At 41.2% G+C, this 21,866-nt stretch overlaps 2 protein-coding genes across 23 annotated transcripts in view; both read right to left on the bottom strand.

The window, feature by feature from the left end:
• The window catches only part of MAP4 (microtubule associated protein 4), a 174,622-nt gene that overhangs the window by 102,440 nt on the left and 50,316 nt on the right, over positions 1-21,866 (bottom strand). For all 22 annotated transcript variants that reach the window (XM_066246021.1, XM_066246023.1, XM_066246024.1 and 19 more), the window contains exon 2: positions 12,050-12,291. In XM_066246021.1, the coding sequence (XP_066102118.1) occupies positions 12,050-12,272 (223 nt within the window). In that variant the 5' untranslated portion in view covers positions 12,273-12,291. The remainder of the gene's footprint in view (positions 1-12,049; positions 12,292-21,866) is intronic.
• On the bottom strand, positions 6,781-7,036 carry LOC136314727 (small ribosomal subunit protein uS14-like). Its single transcript, XM_066246045.1, has one exon. It carries the CDS (start codon positions 7,032-7,034, stop codon positions 6,864-6,866), a length of 171 nt encoding a protein of 56 aa, XP_066102142.1. The 5' UTR covers positions 7,035-7,036; the 3' UTR covers positions 6,781-6,863.

The raw sequence follows: 21,866 nt of genomic DNA, 5'->3' as shown, positions 1-21,866 counted from the left end.
ATGGGCACTTCTCCTGTGTGCTCTGGCCATGAATAGAACCTAGGACTTCCATACAACGGGCCAATGTTCTACCATTCAGCAAACCGGCCAGGGACGCAAGATTTTTCTTTGGAAGATAAGAAACTACACTGTTCAAGTTCCTGGCTCCTACACATCCAAAGCAGCAATCTTTCTCATATAAACCCAATAAAAAGATCATTCATTCCACTGTCTCAGATAATAGAGGAACAACTAAAAGAACAAGGCAGACCAAAAGAGAATATCAACTAATAGAAACAAGAAGTAGGAAACAAAGGAATGAAATAGAACAAGATTATTAAATATCCACTAAGCACCATGCTAGGGCTTTATATATTGTGTTTTACTCATCCAGAGAGATGCAAAATATGCTCTATCCCATAATTAAGCCAAAATAAATAAATTCCCTTTTATTCTCACATAGTAAGCTTATAAAATCTATTCTTTTATCTCAAGAAAAAAATGTAAATTATAAAAACTAATACCATGTTTTGACTGTGAGAATGATAAAAATCTTTTTAAAATTTTATAATAGGCAGTGTTGGCAAAAGTACAGGAAATAGGTTTCCCGTATGTTCCTTCACTGGGCAAGCCCAGGGCTTCAAACTAGCAACCCGGGCATTCCAGGTCAAGACTCCGATCACTGTGCCACCAGAGGTCAGGAATGACAATCTTTTTATGAGGCATTTGGCAGTCCACCAAATTTTGAAATATTGGTTTAACTCAACAATCCATTTTTGGTATTTAGTTAACAAAAAAACATAAAAGCTCACAAAAATTAATGTAAATAGGATGTTCTTTATGGCATTGTTTGAAAAGTAACCAATGCAAGCGAATAGATTCATTAAATTGTGAAATAATATACAACTATTAAAGAATTGAGGTAGCTCTTCATGTACTGATATGGGAAGAAGCCAGGACAGATTAAGAAAACAACAACAACAAATTATGCACAATAGCATTATAAAAAACAACACAAAAATACTCAGAAAAAATATGCAAGACTATATACCAAATGCCACTGGAAGTGCTAAGAAATGGAGTGTGGGGAACCAGAGACGGATAAAAAGAAGACTCACAAATGTAGAGTCCTGTCTTAATTAAGCACATTAAAGAATTTAACAGTAAACAAAGGTAGTCAAATAAAGCACACAAGTCAGCTTCAACATACTATCACAAGTACTTAAAAACAGCAGAAAACATTGCTTAAAAGCATAAAGTAATAAAAGATCTAGGAATGAAGGAAGGTACAAGAAATAGCTAGAAAATGATAGCAAACATGACCACCCTGAAGGAGAAACCACAACCCAAAGGCAGCACAGGAAAGCAGGACTCCAAGGTACTTAATAGAAACAGCAGGGTTGATGAGATTCTCACATGCTGCCAGGCCAGCTCCTCCCCTACGCTTCCCTTCCCTCACTCCACAACAGTCAGTACTGTGCCAACCTCCAGATGGTGGCAGAGACTGAATGCTTTGGCACTGTATGACTGGTGATACCCAGGAGTAGGAAGCTCCACATCCCACTTGACAGCACTGTCACATCCCTGCCATAGGCAGGTAGGTGATAGTCATGCATCATAAGAAACCTAGAATAGCCTGACCAGGCAGTGGCACAGTGGATAGAGTGTAGGACTGGGATGCGGAGGACGCAGGTTCGAGACCCCAAGGTTGCCAGCTTGAGCGCAGGCTCATCTGGTTTGAGCAAAGCTCACCAGCTTGGACCCAAGGATACTGGCTCGAGCAAGGGATTACTCGGTCTGCTGTAGCCCCACGGTGAAGGCATGTGAGAAAGCAATCAATGAACAACTAAGGTGTCGCAACAAAAAACTGATGATTGATGCTTCTCATCTCTCTCCGTTCCTGTCTGTCTGTCCCTATCTATCCCTCTCTCTGACTCTCTCTGTCTCTGTAAAAAAAAAACACCAAAAAACCTAGAATAAGAGATTATCTCCAAGTAACAGGAAAACTAATACGAGAAGAAAGGCATCACATTCAAAGAGATCATATATCACTCAGGGAAACAATGCTGAAGAAATACGTAATTTTCTGAGAGATTAAAACAATAATCATCACAAATCTGTGAAACAAGAGGAAGCCCTAAACAAAGTGAGTAATCTAATGACTAACAGACCTTTTCCAAATTAGTTTCCAATTCTTTGCCTTCATCAAAATCAATGAGGTCATACTGGAGTTGTCATTTGACAGGACATTAAAATTTTTTTTTTAAGATGAGAGGAAGGGAGATAGTGAGGCAGACTTCCGCATGCTCCCTGATCAGGATCCACTCGGCAACCCCATCTTGGGCAGATGATCGAGTACTGAGCTACTTTTAGCACCTGAGGTTGATGTACTCCAATGGAGCTATCCTCAGCGCCCGAGGCCACACTTGAACCAATCAAACCACTGGCAGCAGGAGAGGAAGAGGGAGAGAAGGGAGAGAGGGAGGAGAGAAGAAGCAGATAGTGGTGTCTCCTGTGTGTCCTGACCAGGAAACGAACTTGGGATGTCCATACACCGGGTCAATACTCTATCCACTGAGCCATCGACCAGGGCCCCCTAAAATAATTTAATAATACTAAATTATATTGCCTGACCAGGTGGTGATGCAGTGAATAGGGTATCGACCTAAGACTCGAGGACCCAGGTTCGAAACCCAGAGGTCACTGGCTTGAGCATGGGCTCATCTGGCTTGAACACAGGCTCACCAACTTGAGTGTAGAGTCACTGATTTGAAGTGTGGGATCACAGACATGACCCCATGGTCACTGGCTTGAGCCCAAAAGGACACTAGCCTGAAGCCCAAGGTTGTTGGCTTGAACCCAAGGTCACTGGCTTGAGCAAGAGATCACTGGCTCAGCTGGAGCCCCCACCCCCGTCAAGACACATACGAGAAAGCAATCAATGAACAACTAAAGTGCAGCAACTATGTGTTGATGCTTCTCATCTCTCTCCCTTCAAAGAGAGTCTGTCTCTGTCTGTCCCTCTCTCTCATTCTTTCTTTTTTTTTTTTTTGTGACAGAGACCGAGAGAGATAGACAGAAAGGGAGAGAGATAAGCATCAATTCTTTGCTGTGACACCTTAGTTGTTCATTGATTGCTTTCTCATATGTGCCTTGGCCAGGGATCTACAGAAGACCGAGTAACCCCTTGATCAAGCCAGTAACTTTGGGATCAAGCTGGTGAGCCTTGCTCAAACCAGATGAGCCTGCACTCAGGTTGGCGACCTCGGGGTTTTGAACCTGGGTCCTCCATGTCCCAGTGTGACGTTCTATTCACTGTGCCACTGCATGGTCAGGCTGTTCCTCTCTCTTTCTCTCTTCACTAAAATAAATAAATAAATTCTGAATTATGGAATCCTTAGACTGTAACACAAAAACTCTCCCCTGAACTCTTTTATCTAGCTGTCTACTGATCTTTTCCACTTGAGTATCTTCTCCAATATAAGATAACTCACACTCAAGATACCCCAAGCTGAATTTCTTACCTTCCCCTCAAAATCTACTCCTTCTATAGTCTCACCAATCTCATATGATGGCAATTCCTTCCTTTCAGTTTCTCAGCCAAAACCCCTGGAGTCATCCTGGATTCATTCTTGGCAATGTAAAGGTCTTATACATTAAAAGGAGCAGTTTGGGTGGCATGTCAAGTCAAATGAGAGTAGGTTCAAAAAAGAATGAGAGGAAAGAAAATGGGAAATACCTTTTTCAAAGAAGGAACAGGCCTAGCCTGTGGTGGTGCAGTGGATAAAGCATCAATCTGGAATGCTGAGGTTGCTGGTTTGAAACCCTTGGTTTTCTTAGTCAAGGCACACTGCGAGAAGCAACCAATAAACAACTAAAGCGAAGCAACTATGAGTTGATACTACTCATTCTCCCCCCTCCTCTCTGTAAAACCAATAAATGAAAACATTTTGAAAAAGAAATAGCATAAAAAGGAGTTGATGAGATGGCATGAGATTGAGATGGCATTTTTTTTTTTCATGAAGGACAGAATTATGGTGTGTTTACTGCTGGTGAACAGCCCAGCTGAAAGGGAGGAGCTAATGATGCAGGAGACAGAAGGACCATTACTGTAAGGCAGTGCCCCTGAGTGGTAGCTCAGAAAAGGATGGTGTGGGAAGACTGTACAGATGTTCTCTTCTGGTTGAGACTACTGATTCTTTCTTCTAAAGGTCATCAGTTGAGAACATGAACAGGAGAGCAAGTGCTGGAGGTTTGAACAAAGAGGAAAAGATGTGCAATAACTGTCTGGGAAAGTGGAAGGCTTTACAAAAATTTATATGATTCGCAACAGAGTCCTCCATTTCATACTCTTTATGCAAATAAAGTAATATTCTTACTTATATTTCCTGGACATAATATCTATACATCTAAAATTATTTTTAGGTCAAATAAGTAAATCTTTAGTTTTAAAGATTTTTTATTTATTCATTATAGAGGGGGGGAGGAGCAGGAAGCATCAACTCCCATATGTGCCTTGACCAGGCAAGCCCAGGGTTTTGAACCAGCAACCTCAGCGTTTCCAGGTTGACGCTTTTATCCACTGCGCCACCACAGGTCAGGCCAAATCTTTAGTTTTAAAAAATAGTATCTATGAGATAGATATAAGTCAAGCAGAAAGTATGCATTCATAAAGATGGCATATTTTCAGAGAAAGAATATAGTTTTAAAATCAGAAGATCTGGGTACAGGTTATGATTCTGTCACTTATTAGCTAAATGATCAAATGCAAATTCCTCATGCTTTCTAAGTCTTAATAGCCTCAACTGAAAAATGGGACAAAATCTACATCCCATGGTTATCATGAGGACTAAATGCAATGATACTGGATGCAGTACTGTGTGTGTCAATTGTACTGTGTCAAATAAATGTTAATAACTCAGCCTGACCTGTGGTGGTGCAGTGGAAATGTTGAGGTCGTCGGTTCGAAACCCTGGGCTTGCCTGGTCAAGCCACATATGGGAGTTGATGCTTCCAGCTCCTCCCCCCTTCTCTCTCTCTGTCTCTCTCTCCTCTCTCTCTCTCTCTCTGTCTCTCTCTCTCGCCCTCTCCTCTCTAAAAATTAATAAATAAAAATAATAAATGTTAATAACTATTATTCTCATTGTTATTAACTGTAGCTTGATCAACTATAGATTGGTTATAGACCAACTATAGATCAACTTTAGATTTGATCACTAAATTATAAAGTAACCTTGTGAGAACACTGAAATTTACTTTTACTTTATATAAAAATCTAGCTTAAATGACATTACTAGACTAAGCCATAATTGTGAGTCTAAGATAGAAGCAACTGATCAGAATAAAATAAAATAAAAACAAAGGTTAAAAGAAAATAAAAAGGAGGCTGAGATTCTACCATGTACACAACACCTAACAATCTAAAACTCTAAGCTTAGAAAAGAAAAATAAAAACAACCCTACAACATAAAAGCATTAAGTTTTAGAGGAGAGAAAAGGCACGCACACTTCTCTGCAGAGTAGATTTGTTGGACTCTAATCACGAGAATGTTGCATAGTACCAGCAAGGTCCTAATTCAAAAGATGCTATACTGCCCTCTCTCACAGATTTCCCCAGACAGACTCCCATAGCGTAAAATGAAAACTCTCTCAACTAAACACACATAGCACTGACATCACCACAAGTATTTTTAAAAAGCTAATCACATGCTCTGAGATTCAGGGTATTCAAATTTACTTTCTTTGTTTTTAATCTATTCTTTCACAAGAGATTTCAGAGTGCCCCAGCTAGCAAGTCAATTTGGCAGAGAAGGGAAGTAGCAGCACACTGAGAAGGCATGTGTGCTGTGAGGAAGAGCCACAGTGGCTCTGGGCAGAATGGGGAGGATTCAGCATGGTCTCAAGCAAGGGCACCTTCTTGTGATAGGCCTGTGCAAACATCACCCTCTAGTGGCCAATTAAAAGTTGGTTGTGATGCTCTGCAATAGAAGGCTGAACAGGAGAAATACATATCTAGCCGTCATCCTTTCCAGGACTGACTGGACCCTTTCTCCAGGATCAATGTTTCTCAATCTTGGACATACATCCAAGTCACCAGCAATACTTTGTTAAAATACAGATTGCCGAGCCCCATTCCCAGAGTTTCTGAATCCCTGTAGGTCTAAAAATTACAATTTGAACAACCCCCAAGTGATACTGACAATGCTGGTCCAAATACCACAATTTCAGAACCACAGTCTTAAATTAACACATTCTATACAAACAATTTTTTTTTTAAGAGAGAGAGAGAGAGAGAGGCCCTGGCCGGTTGGCTCAGCGGTAGAGCGTCGGCCTGGCGTGCGGGGGGCCCGGGTTTGATTCCTGGCCAGGGCACATAGGAAAAGCGCCCATTTGCTTCTCCACCCCCCCCTCCTCTCTGTCTCTCTCTTCCCCTCCCGCAGCCAAGGCTCCATTGGAGCAAAGATGGCCCGAGCGCTGGGGATGGCTCCTTGGCCTCTGCCCCAGGCGCTAGAGTGGCTCTGGTCGCGGCAGAGCAACGCCCCGGAGGGGCAGAGCATCGCCCCCTGGTGGGCAGAGCATCGCCCCTGGTGGGCATGCGGGGTGGATCCCGGTCGGGCGCATGCGGGAGTCTGTCTGACTGTCTCTCCCCGTTTCCAGCTTCAGAAAAATACAAAAAATAAAAAAAATAAAATAAAGAGAGAGAGAGAGACACCTTGGGGTTTCAAACCTGGGTCCTCAGCATCCCAGGCCAATTCTCTATCTACTGTGTCACTGCCTAGTCAGGCCACAATTTCTTGTTTCTTTCACATTTTTATTTTATGTACAAAGAGACAGCATTCTGTGGTAAGGTAGATGTCTTGAATCACCCATTCATGGAAGGTCACTTAGTCCAACTTAATGAAGCCTATGTCCTTGGCGTACTGACGGAAACACTGGCGGCACATGTTGAGGCCATATTTCCGGATCAGACTGTGCTGGTTTGAGCAGACGCGGCACGAACGAGAACCCTGGCCGAATTTTCTCGGATGGCTCCAGTAGAGCTGCTGGTGACCCATCTTGCTCCAGGCCACAATTTCTTAACCAAAAACTTTCCAGGGCCCTGGGTTGCTCAGTGCATAGGGAATTAGCCAGGCATGTGGACGTCCTGGGTTCGATCCCCGGTCAGGGCACACAAGAGAAGCAATCATCTACTTCTCTTTCCTTCCCTCTCCCCCTCCCACAGCTGGTGGCTCAGCTGGTTCGAGTGTTGGCCCAGGGAGCTGAGGATAGCTCTGCTAGTCCAACTGCATCAGCCTCAGTGCTAAAAATCACTCAGTTGATCTGAGCATCACCCCAGATGGGGTTGCTGGGTGGATCCTGGTCGGGGCACATATGGGAGTCAGTCAGCCTATCTCCCCTCCTCTCATTTAAAAAAAAGTTCAAAAACATAAAAAGAACTGAATTAAAAACAGATGGGGCCCTGGCCGGTTGGCTCAGCGGTAGAGCGTCGGCCTAGCATGCGGAGGACCCGGGTTCGATTCCCGGCCAGGGCACACAGGAGAAGCGCCCATTTGCTTCTCCACCCCTCCGCCGCGCTTTCCTCTCTGTCTCTCTCATCCCCTCCCGCAGCCAAGGCTCCATTGGAGCAAAGATGGCCCGGGAGCTGGGGATGGCTCTGTGGCCTCTGCCCCAGGCGCTAGAGTGGCTCTGGTCGCAACATGGCGACGCCCAGGATGGGCAGAGCATCGCCCCCTGGTGGGCAGAGCGTCGCCCATGGTGGGCGTGCCGGGTGGATCCCGGTCGGGCGCATGCGGGAGTCTGTCTGTCTCTCCCTGTTTCCAGCTTCAGAAAAATGAAAAAAAAAAAAACAAAAAAAAAAAGATGGAAAAACTAGAAATCAACTAGTAAAGTGACAGATTTAAATCCAACCATATCAATAACCATATAACCATATATAGGCTAAACACATCAGTTAGAAGACAGAGCTCTGTAGAATTAGACAAATGCAAGACCATCTATATTTTGTCTATAAGAAACCCACTTTTATTAAATATTAAGAAAGAAATGTGTTCAAAGTAAAATGATGGAGATAGATATACCCTGCAAACACAAATCAAAAGGAAGCAAGGGTGGCTATATTAATATAAGACAAAAATTAGACTTCAGAACAGAATTAGACTTCAGAACAAACAATATTATCAGGAATAAAGAGGGATCCTAAGAGGGTCAATTCATCAAGAAGATATGATCTAAATGTATATGCACATAACAACTGATCTTCAAAATACATCAAACAAAAACTGAAAAGACTGCCTGACCAGGCGGTGGCGCAGTGGATAGAGCGTCGGACTGGGATGCAGAGAACCCAGGTTCGAGACCCCAAGGTCGCCAGCTTGAGCGCGGGCTCATCTGGTTTGAGCAAAAGCTCACCAGCTTGAGCCCAAGGTCGCTGGCTTGAGCAAGGGTTTACTCGGTCTGCTGAAGGCCCGCGGTCAAGGCACATATGAGAAAGCAATCAATGAACAACTAAGGTGCTGCAATGCGCAATGAAAAACTAATGATTGATGCTTCTCATCTCTCCATTCTTGTCTGTCTGTCCCTGTCTATCCCTCTCTCTGACTCTCTCTCTCTCTGTCTCTGTAAAAAAAAAAAAAAAAAAAACCCTGATAGGACTAAAGGCAGAAACAAAATTACTTCGATATGCCTATCTCACAAATCATTAGAACAAGTAGATATAAAGTCAGCAAGGATACAGAAAACCTAAACAACACTATCAACCAACTAGACTTACTTGACATTAATAAGAGTACTCCACACACTAACAGCACCATGTTATTACTTCAAGTGCTCACAGAACATTGACCACAGGCCATATCCTGAACTATAAAGCAAACTCTGACAAACTGAAATAAATTGAAACTTCAAAGGATGTCTTCTGGCCACAACAGAATAAAACTAAATATCAATTATAGAAAGGCACCTGGGAAATTCCCGAATGTTGAAAAATTAACATAGTTTTTTTATTTGTTTTTAGTGAGAGACAGACAGGAACGGAGAGAAATGAGAAGCATCAATTCTTCATTGTGGTACCTTGGTTGTTAATTACTTTCTCATATGTGCCTTGATGGGGGGGGGAGCGGGGGGGGGGGGAGGGGAGGCCCCTCCAGCCGAGCCAGTGACCCGTTGCTCAAGCCAATAACCTCGGGCTCAAGCCAGCAATGTTGGGCTTCAAGCTAGTGATCTTTAGGCTAAAGACAACGACCATGGGGTCATGTCTATGATCCCACGCTCAAGCCAGTGACCCTGTGCTCAAGTCAGCAACTCCGCACTTAAGCCAGCAACCTTGAGGTTTCGAACCTGGGTCCTCTGTGTATCAGGCTGATGTTCTATCCACTGTACCACCACCTGGTCAGGCCATACAGTTTTTTTTAATTGAATTTATTGGGGTGATACTTGGTTAACGTAATTATACAGATTTCAGGTGCCCAATTCTAGAAATTAACATACTTCTAAATAACCCATGGGTCAAAGAGGAATTCACAAGGAAAATCAGAAAATATTTTGAGCCAGACAGGTGGTGGTGCAGTGGATAGAGCTTCCACCTGGAATGCTGAGGTCCCAGGTTCAAAACCCCAAAATCACTGGCTTGAGCATGGGGTCACCAGCTTGAGCGTGGGATCATAGACATGACCCCATGGTCACAGGCTTGAGCCCAAAGGTTGCTAGCTTGAGCAAGGGATCACTAGCTTGGCTGGAGCCCTCCGGTCAAGGCACATATGAGAAAGCAATCAATGATCAACTAAAGTGCCGCAACTACTAGTTGATGCTTCTCATCTCTATCCCTTCCTGTCCTGTCTGTCTCTGTCATCCCCTACTCCTCTCACTCCCCCCCCAAAGAGTATTAATTCAAATCAATGATCTAAACTGCCAGTTTTAAAAGGTAGAAAATGAGCAAATAAATTCAAAGTAAGCAAAAGGAAGAAAATATTAAAGATATAAGCAGATGAAAAACAGAAAAATAGAAGAAAACAAAAAGCCGGATGTTAAAGATTATTAATTGATAATCCTCTATCCAGACTCATCAAGAAAAGTACATAAATTACTAATATAATGAGTGAAAAGAGGCACATGACAATAAATTGCACAAACATTAAAAGATAATTACGGCCTGACCTGTGGTGGCGCAGTGGATAAAGCACCGACCTGGATATGCTGAGGTCACTGGTTCAAAACCCTGGGCTTGCCTGGTCAAGCCACATATGGGAGTTGATGCTTCCAGCTCCTCCCCCCCTTCTCTCTCTCTGTCTCTCCTCTCTCTCTCTGTCTCTCCCTCTCCTCTCTAAAATGAATAAATAAATAAAGATAATTACAATTTAATCTCCATTAATTTGATAACTTAGAGGAAATGGAACAGTTCCTTGAAAGATACAAATGCACTTGAGAAGAATCTCATTGAGAAGAAATGAGTGACCCAAATAGTTCTATGTCTCTCACAGAAAATGAATTCCGGCCCTAGCCAGCTGACTCAGTGGTTGAGTGTCAGCCTGGCGTGTGGATGTCCTGGGTTCGATTCCCAGTCAGGGCACACAGGAGAAGTGACTACTATCTGCTTCTCCACCCTTCCTCTTCCTCTCTTTTTCTCTTCCCCTCCCACAGCCATGGCTCAACTGGTTTAAGCACATCAGCCCAGGGTAGGGTGCTGAGGATGGCTCCGTGGAGCCTCTGCCTCAAGCGTTACAAATAGCTCAGTTGTGAGCATGGCCCCAGATGGGCAGAGCATTGGTTCAGACAGGGGTGGCTGGGTGGATCCCAGTCAGGGCACATGCAGGAGTCTGTCTCTCTATCTCCCCCTCCTCTCACTTGGAAAAGTAAAAAAGAAAATGAATTCCTATTTTTTAACTGAAAAAGAAATTACTGAGGAAATCTATCAAATACTAAAGAAAAAAAGATCAATTCTAAGCAAACTATTTCAAAAGATTTTCCAATTCATTTTATGATGCCAGCATGACCTCAATTTCAAAACTAGACAAAAGCATCACAAGAAAACAGACCAATATCCTATACGAACATAGACGCAAAAATCCTCAAATATTAGCAAATCTGATCCAGTACTATATAAAAGCAGCAAATCTCTTTTAAAGGATTTCATCATGTTTTAATCCTGACCAGGGATTACTCCCAAAGTCAAGTGGTATCTGACTCCATTCCTTTTTTTTTTTAAGAGAGAGAGAGATGAGAAGCATCGACTCAGTTGCCTCACTTTAGTTGTTCACTGATTGCTTCTCATACGTGCCTTGACGGAGGGTTCCAGCCAAACCAGTGATACCTTGCTCAAGCCAGTGACCTTGGGCTCAAGCCAGCCACCATGGGATCATGTTAATGATCACACACTCAAGTTGGATGAGCCTGCACTCAAATCAGCAACCCCACACTTAAGCCAGATAAAACCGAGCTCAAGTTGGCAACCTCAGGGTTTTGAACCTGGGTCCTCAGCATCCCAGATTGATGCTCTATCCATTGTACTACCAACCAGTCAGACGTATCTGATTCCATTCTAAATTAAGTCTTCACGTAAACACAGAATTTTATGTCTCTAATTTTTCAAGGCTACTTTCAAAGAAAAGACACAGCAAACACTTAAATTTAGGAAATTAAGAGGAAGATTATACGGAAATTGAGACACTACAGAAGAAACCTCTGGGTTAAAAGTAATCAACAGCTTCTATGAACACACACTCAACTAAAGGGTATAAAACTTACCTCCTTGGTTTCAAATAAAGAAATTTATATAGAAAGAAAGTTATATAGTAAAAAATTTACTATATTTTTTTATTATAAATAAAAAAATACTATATAATTTTTATATAGTAAAAAATTCAGTTCACCTGGAAATGTTTTCTTTGAATATATGTACCCTGATTTATTGATGTCACCCCATTAAAATAAAAATTTATTTATTAAAAAAAAAAAAAGAAATTCACTGAAAAAAAAAATTCAGTTCAGTTTCCTCAAAGATTCCAAGATTATGACCCAAAGCATAATCCCTAATCTACTTTCTGAACTATATATCTAGTTTGGTTTAATTACTTACCTTCAACCTGGCTAGTATCTGAGCCTGGTTTCTTCTTTGACTCTGAATTCCCAGTCTTATCATCATCATCCAGAAGAGGAATGTAGTCTGTTTTTCCAACAGTTTCTCCCACAACATCATCATAGGCCTCTGCCTCCAGTGTGGCAATAAAATCCCGTTTTATCTCTCCCTCAATTTCTGGAGGTGGTTCTGTTAATGCATCTGCAAGACTGAGGTCAGCCATTCTGCACCACTGCAACTGCCTGGGTAAAGGGGGAAAAATGTTTCATACAATGAGCACTACCAAGCGGAAAGCATTCTTAGGAACTCTTGTCAGTTCTTTAAACAACAACAAAAAATTAAAATCCAAACGTTTAGATCTAGAAGTGACATCCTCATTTTACAGATTAGAAAATTAAAGCACAGTAACAGTCTTATCCAAGGTAAACACTTTTCTCTAACATTATCTGAGAGATAAACAGAGCAAGTGCCATTTTGTCCTTTTCATTAGTAAGAAACGTGAAGTGTATTTTATTTATTTGAGAGAAAGGCAGGAAGGGAGAGAGAGGGTGAGAAGCATGAATTCATAGTTGCTTTCACTTTAGTTGTGCACTGACTACTTCCGAGAGATTTGACCAGGGCCAAGCCAGTGTCCTCTTGTTCAATACAGAGACCTTGGGCTTTTTATGCCAGCGATTTTTGGGCTCATGCTATAGGGGTCATGTGAACAATCTCCAATTCAAGCGAGTCACCCCTGCCCTGATGAGCCCATGCTCAGAGCCAGTGACCTCTGTGTTTTAAACCAGCAACCTCAGCATTCCGGGTCAACATTCTATCCACTGTGCCACCATCAATCAGGTGGAAGTATATTTAAAAAGTCCATTTATCCCAGGTTACAGACCGTTAGCCTCAATCAAGTCTTTTGATTTAAAGTCTTAAAACCCTGTCTGACCAGGCAGCGGTGCAGTGGATAGAGCGTCGGACTGGGATGAGGAGGACCCAGGTTCAAGATCCCAAGGTTGCCAGCTTGAGCACGGGCTCATCTGGCTTGAGCACGGGTTCATCTGGCTTGAGCAAAAAGCTCACCAGCTTGGACCCAAGGTCGCTGGCTCGAGCAAGGGATTACTCGGTCTGCTGAAGGCCCGCGGTCAAGGCACATATGAGAAAGCAATCAATAAACAACTAAGGTGTCACAACGAAAAATTGATGATTGATGCTTCTCATCTCTCTCCGTTCCTGTCTGTCTGTCCTGTCTACCTCTCTCTCTGACTCTCTCTGTCTCTGTAAAAAAAAAAGTCTTATAACCCTTTCAAATATTCCATATTATCTTCATTTCTAAATTATGTCCCAGAATAAGTCTTAAAAGAATAAACAAACAGACATCAGATTAGATTAGATTTTCATTTTTTTAAAAAGGTTACATTTTTATCAAGGAGATAAAGTCACCTTTCTTGACCAAAGACTATGAATAGGGGTCTCATCCTGAGGCAAGTCCTGTTTCTTCATGAATCACTTGTGGATTGCTATGTCAACACCAAACTACACTTAGCTCTGCTGGTGTGAAAAGTAAGGACATGTTCCCTGAATTAGCAAGGAGAGGTAGTTCCTCTCTGTGGTCATGTATATTATTTTTACAGAATACCAGGTTCTCAATTTTCAAACATAACCTGAATTAAGAAGTACAATCTATTATAGGCAAAACTGTAGGTGAATAGCCAAGAAAATACAGAAATAATGTAGTAAAAAGAGACAAAGAGCCTGCAATAAACTGAATTCCTGGTTTATTCTAAGCATAGTAAAATATAAAAAAGTGTGCAGGGTAGTATCTCTGCTCTCAAATAGTCTATTTGAATCAAGTCTCCAAGAGACTCATAAGGATAAGGGGACATATAAGCCTGACCAGGCAAATGTACATAAAATAACAATCTGTAGTTGCATGGTATATTGGCTACTGCTTCTGTCTGGCCAGAAATGTGTTTTATCTTATCCCCCCCCACACACCCCACCTCAACAGGTTAGACACATAACTGGAGTTTGGCCAATCAGAAGACAGGAAGACAATAGTTGGAAAGGACCATTTCATGACTACATCCTGGAAGGAAGGGCCACAGTGGCAGCTGTTCATTTGCCCTGGTTGTCTCCTTTCTAGATTCTAAGTGAGCAACCTTCCAATCTTTCTTTTGCCAAATTCAGTCAATTTATTTCTGTTGACTAAAGAATCTCAACTAAATACACATAGTCTTTCCCCAAACCAAATTTTAAAAGGACAAAATTTACTATGATTCAAGATACTTAATGTTCAGGCTCTCCTTTCAAACTCTCCCCTACTATCTACCTCTCTCCAACAAATTTACTAAAAAAGAAATAAACAGCAAGGAATAGTCATTCTATCTTCACCTTTATCCCCACTCTGCTCCCACTTTTTCTACCTGTGATACAAATATGAAAATCATACATTTTTTAAAAATGTGTTTATTTATTCATTTTAGAGAAGACGAAGAGAGTGGAGAGGAAGAAGCAGGAAGCATCAACTCCCATATGTGCCTTGACCAGGTAAGCCCAGGGTTTCGAACCAGCAACCTCAGCATTCCAGGTTGACACTTTATCCACTGTGCCACTATAGGTCAGGCGAAAGTTATACTTTTCCAATCATTATTTCTTCTTAGTTCTCCCATAAGACCAAGCTGTGAGACTACCACAATTATAAAATATGCACAAAGCAAATACATCTGGAACCTTGAAAAATCAGAACCTACCCCATCCCCCATTCCCAAATCAAACACCTAAAAGGCTTTGCTGTGTGTTTCAATGATGCAGAAAGTGTAGGAGTAGTAGCATAGAGGCTTAAAGCAAGCAGAGCTAATAAACTAGACTAACATAGATGGCAAATTCAGTTCTACTATGACACAGAACAAAGCACAGAGGGGATAAGCCCAGGAGCAAGACTTACTTCTAGGAAAGTGTCCAGAAAAAAAATAACTATGTCCAGCATAGGGAATGCTAGAGGAAGGGGTTAGGACATAACTATATATAAGGTTTGGTGAGAACACTTACTGTATATTCTTTATATTATATAATTGCAAGTTAAATGACAAGATTTGGAAATACTGAATTTATATCAACTTTTAAAAATTTTTTATTTTTATTTATTTTTTTTTGTGAGAGACCGAGAGAAAGAGACAGGAAGGGAGAGAGAGCAGAAGCATCAACTCATAGTTGCATTACTTTAGTTGTTCACAGACTAATTCTCATATGTGCCTTGATGGAGAGGAGGTCAAAGGGTTCAAGGCGAGCCAGTGACTCCTTGCTCAAGCCAGCAATCTTGGGCTTAAGCCAGCAACCAAGGGATCATGTCAATGATCCCACGCTCAAGATGGAGACCTGGTGCTCAAGCTGCTGAGCCTGCACTCAAGCCAATGAGCCCATGCTCAAGCTGGCAACCTTGGGGTTTCGAACCTGGGATCTCAGCATCCCAGGATAACGCTCTATCCACTGCGCCACCACCGATCATGCTATTAATTTTTCTCGTGTTACTTTGGCCCAACTAAAAGAACTTAGAAGGTAGGAGGAATGTTATTTTATGTTAGTTATCAATGTTTGTCTTGTGCAAGTAGCCCATTATAATACTTTAATTAAACATACTACAGGCACTTATAGCTTAGTAAAATAATTCTTTCAAAAGAAAAACTTAGATTATCTAATTTATTTAGTCTTAGGAATTTGCTACAAATTACAGATTTAAGCATGTAGTAAGAAAAACAAGTCATGAAATATTGATCCATTTAATTCAATTGTGTTATATATACAAAATTTTGAAAAACCACGTTTCTGAGTTTGTAAAGCTCACAATATCTTTAATAGATTTAATCTGCTGGTCTCTTTGAAAATAACTTTTAATATTCCCTAACAAATAAGTCTTATAAAAGCCTATCAAAAACCACTTTGACTAATTGTTAACCCTGACGCCAAAAATAAATATATAAATAAATTAAAAATAATGATGGAAAATATTAACAAAATAATTCTATTTGGCAACATGAAGTATTATTGTCACTCCAGAACCTGCCAGGGAAAAAGCTAAAAAATAACTAATTAAAGAACTTTTTAAAAGTCTGACAAAAATTTTTTAAGTTTTTAATTTATTGATTTCAGTGAGAGAGGAAAGGGGGGCAGAGAGAGATCAAGCTGTTCCTATATGTGCCCTGATGGGGATGCACCTCTGTGCTTCCTGATGATGTTTTAACCAATCGATAGATTTTAATGTCAAAGGTTTAATTGCCTGACCAGATGGAGGCGCAATGGATATAAAGCATCAACCTGGGACACTGAAGACCCAGGTCTGAAACCCTGAGGTCACTGGCTTGAGTGTGGGGCTCATCCAGCTTGAGCGCTGGCTTACCAAGCTTGAGTGTGGGATCATAGACATGACCTCATGGTCTCCGGCTTGAGCCCAAAGGTCTCTGGCTTGAGCCCAAAGGTCGCTGGCTTAAGCAAGGGTCACTGGCTCACCTAGAACCCCCAGTCAAGGCACGTATGAGAAAGCAATCAATGAACAACTAAAGTGCTACAACTACAAGTTGATGCTTCTCATCTCTCTCCATTCCTTATCTGTCTGTCCCAGTCTGTTTCTCTCTTAAAAAGAAAAAAGCCATTGCTTTTTCCCTTTTCTACCTATGATAACCATTATTATCAGTTAGCCTATGGAAGTTCTTATGAACTGAAAACAATAAAGGATGTCTATAACTAGTTTCATAATCAAAGAGAATTTGAAAGGATATCTGTACCATCTGTAATAAAAGCTCAATAGATTTATTTTTGCTGGAAATATATAATTATGACACTTATTTCATGCAATCTAGTCAAAGTTTTCTAATTTTGGACATGGGAAAATACAGAAAATCCAGCAATAGATTTTAAACCTCATTTATCTGAGTACATATTCTCAAAGGGAGCTTTTAATACTCTGTAATCATTCCCCTCCCCCCTCCCCCATTACCACCATCTCCCAAACCACTTCCTGAGCTGACCTGTGGTTCATGGAATATGAACAGCAGCTTAAATTCAGCCTTAGAAGTTAAACTGATAGAAAATTAGACATAAAATAGGAAGGTCACTTGGTTCTGTGTGCATCTAGCCAATGAGCCAGCATCTACAACTCAACACAGTTAAGCCATTCTTTTCTTGTCACCAAATATAAATAGCAGTATGATTAAACACACACAAACACATACACAGTATTTTTCTTATGGAAAATTACCCTGTAAAAGCAATGCTAGTATTGTATTGGAAGTGCAAGTGCACACTCTTAGTCAGAAAGCCCTGGTTTTCAATATATTAAAGAGAGCACCCTGGCTCTGGCCGGTTGGCTCAGTGGTAGAGCGTCAGCCTGGCGTGCAGAAGTCCCTGGTTCGATTCCCGGCCAGGGCACACAGGGCTGCTTCTCCACCCCTCCCCCTCTCCTTCCTCTCTGTCTCTCTCTTCCCCTCCCGCAGCCGAGGCTCCATTGGAGCAAAGATGGCCCGGGCACTGGGGATGGCTCCTTGGCCTCTGCCCCAGGTGCTAGAGTGGCTCTGGTCGCAACAGAGCAACGCCCCGGAGGGGCAGAGCATCGCCCCCTGGTGGGCGTGCCCGGTGGATCCCGGTCGGGTGCATGCGGGAGTCTGTCTGACTGTCTCTCCCCGTTTCCAGCTTCAGAAAAATACAAAAAAAAAAAAAAAAAGAGCACCCCAATTATGTAGTTACTCATTCTAAGACATAAAATAAATTCCTTAAGTGCTCTACAGAGTTATTAAAACTGGTTCTGCAAGTGTTTCAGAATTGATTTCAATAAACTCATGAATAAATTTATCCCCACATTTACAGACTCATTTAAAGTGATTTAATATTCATTTATGTCTTAAATGTTTAGTTATATAGTGTATGCACAAAACGATATGACACAGTGTTAGCCTCAAATTTCATTGTGAATGAAAAGTATCTACTTTTTTTTATTTTATTCATTTTTAGAGAGGAGAGAGAGAGGGAGAGAGAGAAGGGGGGAGGAGCTAGAAGCATCAACTCCCATATATGCCTTGACCAGGCAAGCCTAGGGTTTCGAACCAGGGACCTCAGCATTTCCAGGTCGACACTTGATCCACTGCGCCACCACAGGTCAGGCCGAAAAGTATCTACTTTTTAAAAATATCTTGTGCCCTGGTTGGGTTACTGGGTTGGTTACAGCGTCATCCTGATATTCCAAGGTTGCAAATTCCATCTCTGGGGTCAGGACAGAAACAAAAATCAACCAGCAAATGTATAAATAAGTAGAACAAAGCCCTGGCCAGTTGGCTCAGTGGTAGAATGTCGGACTGGCGTGTGGATGTCCTGGGTTCGATTCCTAGCCAGGACACACAGGAGAAGCGACCATCTACCATCTGCTTCTCTAGCACCCTTCCCCCTCCCCCTTCTCTCTCTCTCTCTCTTTCTCTCTTCTCCTCCCACAGCTATGGTTCAGCTGGTTCGAGCACATCAGCTCTGGGCACTGAGGATGGCTCCATGGAGGCTCTACCTCAGGCACTAAAAATAGCTCAGCTGTAAGCATGGCCCCAGATAGGCAAAGCATTGGACCCAGACAGGGGCTGTCAGGTGGATCCTGGTTGGGGTGCATGCAAGAGTCTGACTCACTACCTCCCCTCCTCTCACTTGAAAAAGAAAACAATTTAAAAATAAAAAAAATTAGTGGAACAACAAATCAATGTTTTTCTCTTCCTCTCTTCCTAAAGTCAATGAGTAAATAAATAAAAATTTAAATAAATTTCTTGCTATTTATACTACTTGTCTTTTATTTATATATATAATAACGTTAATTTTAAATGGATTTGTCAATCGGAGGCAAGAAAAGAAAGCTGGCTACAGAAGTTTTATTGCTTCGCTGAAGCACTAGTCTAATCTGATTCTTACTGTGGCTTTGAGTGAGTCATCTTCCAGGGCTGAGTTCCCTAATCTGTAAAATGAGAATGGTATGTTACATGATTCCTGAGCTTGATTACTCTATAAACTACTTATAATTCAGTTTCATCAGTTAAGTTAGAAATAAACAAACTTCATATATATCCTCAATGTGAATGTGAATTCACATTATTAAATTATGGAAATACTTTATATATCAAATACTCTCAATTATAACTGGGTTCAGGTTTATTAAAAGCTTTTTAGCAAAGAGAGAGACTGAAAACAGACTCATCAGTGCACAGGGCTCTGTTTGCACAAAGCTTACTGGAGTTTTAAACTCTACCCAGCCCTGGCTGGATAGCTCAATTGGTTAGAGCACTGTACAGCTAAACCAAGGTTGTGGGTTCAATTCCCAGTCAGGGCACTTATAAAAATCAACCAATGAAAGCATAAATAAGTGGAACAAAATGGATGTTTCTCTCTCTTCCTCTTCCTTCCCCCCCCCCCCTCTTAAAAAAGAACTCTACTCAGAGCTGGCTTACATCAAAGGAGACTTGACACCACTCTGCCAGAAAGTAAGCCCCACATTATTTAACCAGTCACCAAGAGAACATAGTTTTTCAACATAGCACCTTGGACATCTGATCTTTCATTCTGACTACATGTCTGAAATGAAACTATCTGGTAATCTAGACTGGTTTTGAACAGGCAAACCACAGAAAATGACATGACAGGATGATGAAGCACAGGAGAGAATTCTGCTCCCTTGACTACCTCTTGCTATTAATAGTTATGTACTCATAAAGAGTACATAAGAATATATGATGAGGTCACAAGCAGCTTCTCTGTTTTATGGTTTACTTTAGATCACAAACTCGGGAATAATACTGAACTAAAAATATTTTCTAGGTCTAAGAGATTAAATAGTATTCATATGTAATTTAAACGCACAGTAGTATGGACAATTTTTTAGGCTCCTGGGAGTCCTCTTGAAAATTCTAGGTCAGTTGTCTTATCTATAGTCAGTCACTTGGGATCTGGGCTGATTCTTTCTGATGAGAAATGAGCAATCTAGTTTGCAGATGGTTAGAGCTGTTGTCATCTCTGCCTACCACCCCATGCCCAAGGTGTTGCTAGTGCAGAAAAAGAAAACTCATAAAAAGGAAGAACAGAAGCCTAAGTCCCACCAACATACTCAGTCACTGTTCATAACACTGTATTTTTATGGTACTGTCACATTAGCCAAACTTCCACCAAGATTCATTTGAGTAAGCCAGCATTCTCTTTTTAAAAGTATTGTAGCTTATTTCACAATTTAAAAGGGATCAAATGTTATATAGAAGGACCACCTTTGTGGAATTGCTTATCAAGTAATTTTCTCCTGATCTCAGAGAGAAATTCCTCTGAAAGTTTCTGAGTTTCTGGGGTTAGTATGAAAAGGGAGAAAAACAGCTCAGTTGGTTAGAGCATTGTCCAGATACATAGAAATTGTGGGTTTGATCCCGGGTCAAGGCACATACAGGAACAAAACAATGTTTCTGTCTCTCTCCCTCTTTCCCTCTAAAAAAATATTTTAAATTAAAAAAATAATTTTAAATAATAATTTAGCAACATGGGACATTTCTGGGAATAAAGCCAACCTGGAAAAGATAAAGTTGGGAGAGGGCAAGTGGGCCCTAGGAGGAGATAGGGAGGCAATACAATGGCTAAGGACAAGTTTGATGTCTTTCAAAAGACTGCCTCCTGACAATTTTAGAAAGAAAAAAAAAGTTCTTAATAACCTGGATTCGTTTAGAAACAAAATAATCATTTACAACATTGTTGTCTAAGGGAAATGCACTTTACGTTCCAAATAACCAATTTAATACATAAATATTTAATAATAATTCTTAAAGGTAGGAGACTGCCCATAATGCTCACTTAAATTTTATCTGTGATTGATAATCTGTCCTGTTATTTTGCGGGAGGTGAGTTATGGACAAGACACAGAACTATAAAGATACATGGGCTAAATATTTTCTTCTATACTTTTTTTGCATGACTGATATTCTGAAGCCAACAACCAAGCTGCTACCCGAAGACATTATTGAGAGTGTTGTGGCCAAAATGCAGTGCTGTTTCTCAGGCGTGGAAAAAAACCAGCGGCCCAGCCAGACCCAATGTGATTTTAAGACCATTTATAATCTGACATGGTGATAGGTATAGCCTGCATCATAAAGATTTCATATTCAGCATGAGAATTTTTTAGTTTGCCTAGCAAAGTTTCAGTCATTAAATGAGGACTTTATTCCTCAGATTTGTTTTAATGAATTTAAGGGGCCTACTGATATCAAGCTGAACCTTGTCTGATGGCTGTGTTCTGTTTTCCATTTAATTAACTAGAAAACCTTGATTTATACTTTCAATCAAAACTATATTTTATTGTAAGTAAAACCACATCTTTATTAAGAATCTCTAAAGGACTCAGCTGCCATCTCATGCAACTCGGAGGCACATAATCCCCTCGGCTAATCTGAATTTCTCCCGCTACTCCCCAGAACCAGACTGGCAAAAAGCAACAGACAATTCAGTAACATCTTAACTATCCTGAGCAGTAAACTCTAAATTCCCTGGAGAACATGCTAACTTTCTACCCCAGGTGCCTCCCTACACACTTCAAGGACAATAGCTGTACTGTGACAAACTATAGGGAGTTCCAGGCTGGGCAGGTTTCTGTTAACCACCATTTGTCCTGTTCCTTATAGGATTAGCAACAGGAGAGAGCCACTGGTTACTAGAATAGCTGAAGGATCACCCAGCTCATACATTTTATTTCCATGTAGTTCCCCAAAACAAAGAGTTAATCTTCCCATTACTACTTTAGAGAGCTCTGGCCTCTAAATATAAAAGCATTGCATCCACAGGCACA

This window comes from Saccopteryx bilineata, chromosome 10, assembly GCF_036850765.1.
Source record: "Saccopteryx bilineata isolate mSacBil1 chromosome 10, mSacBil1_pri_phased_curated, whole genome shotgun sequence".
Taxonomy (NCBI): Eukaryota; Metazoa; Chordata; class Mammalia; order Chiroptera; family Emballonuridae; genus Saccopteryx; species Saccopteryx bilineata.
The sequence above is the reverse complement of the archived record's forward strand: the minus strand, read 5'-3'. Positions and strand labels throughout refer to the sequence as shown.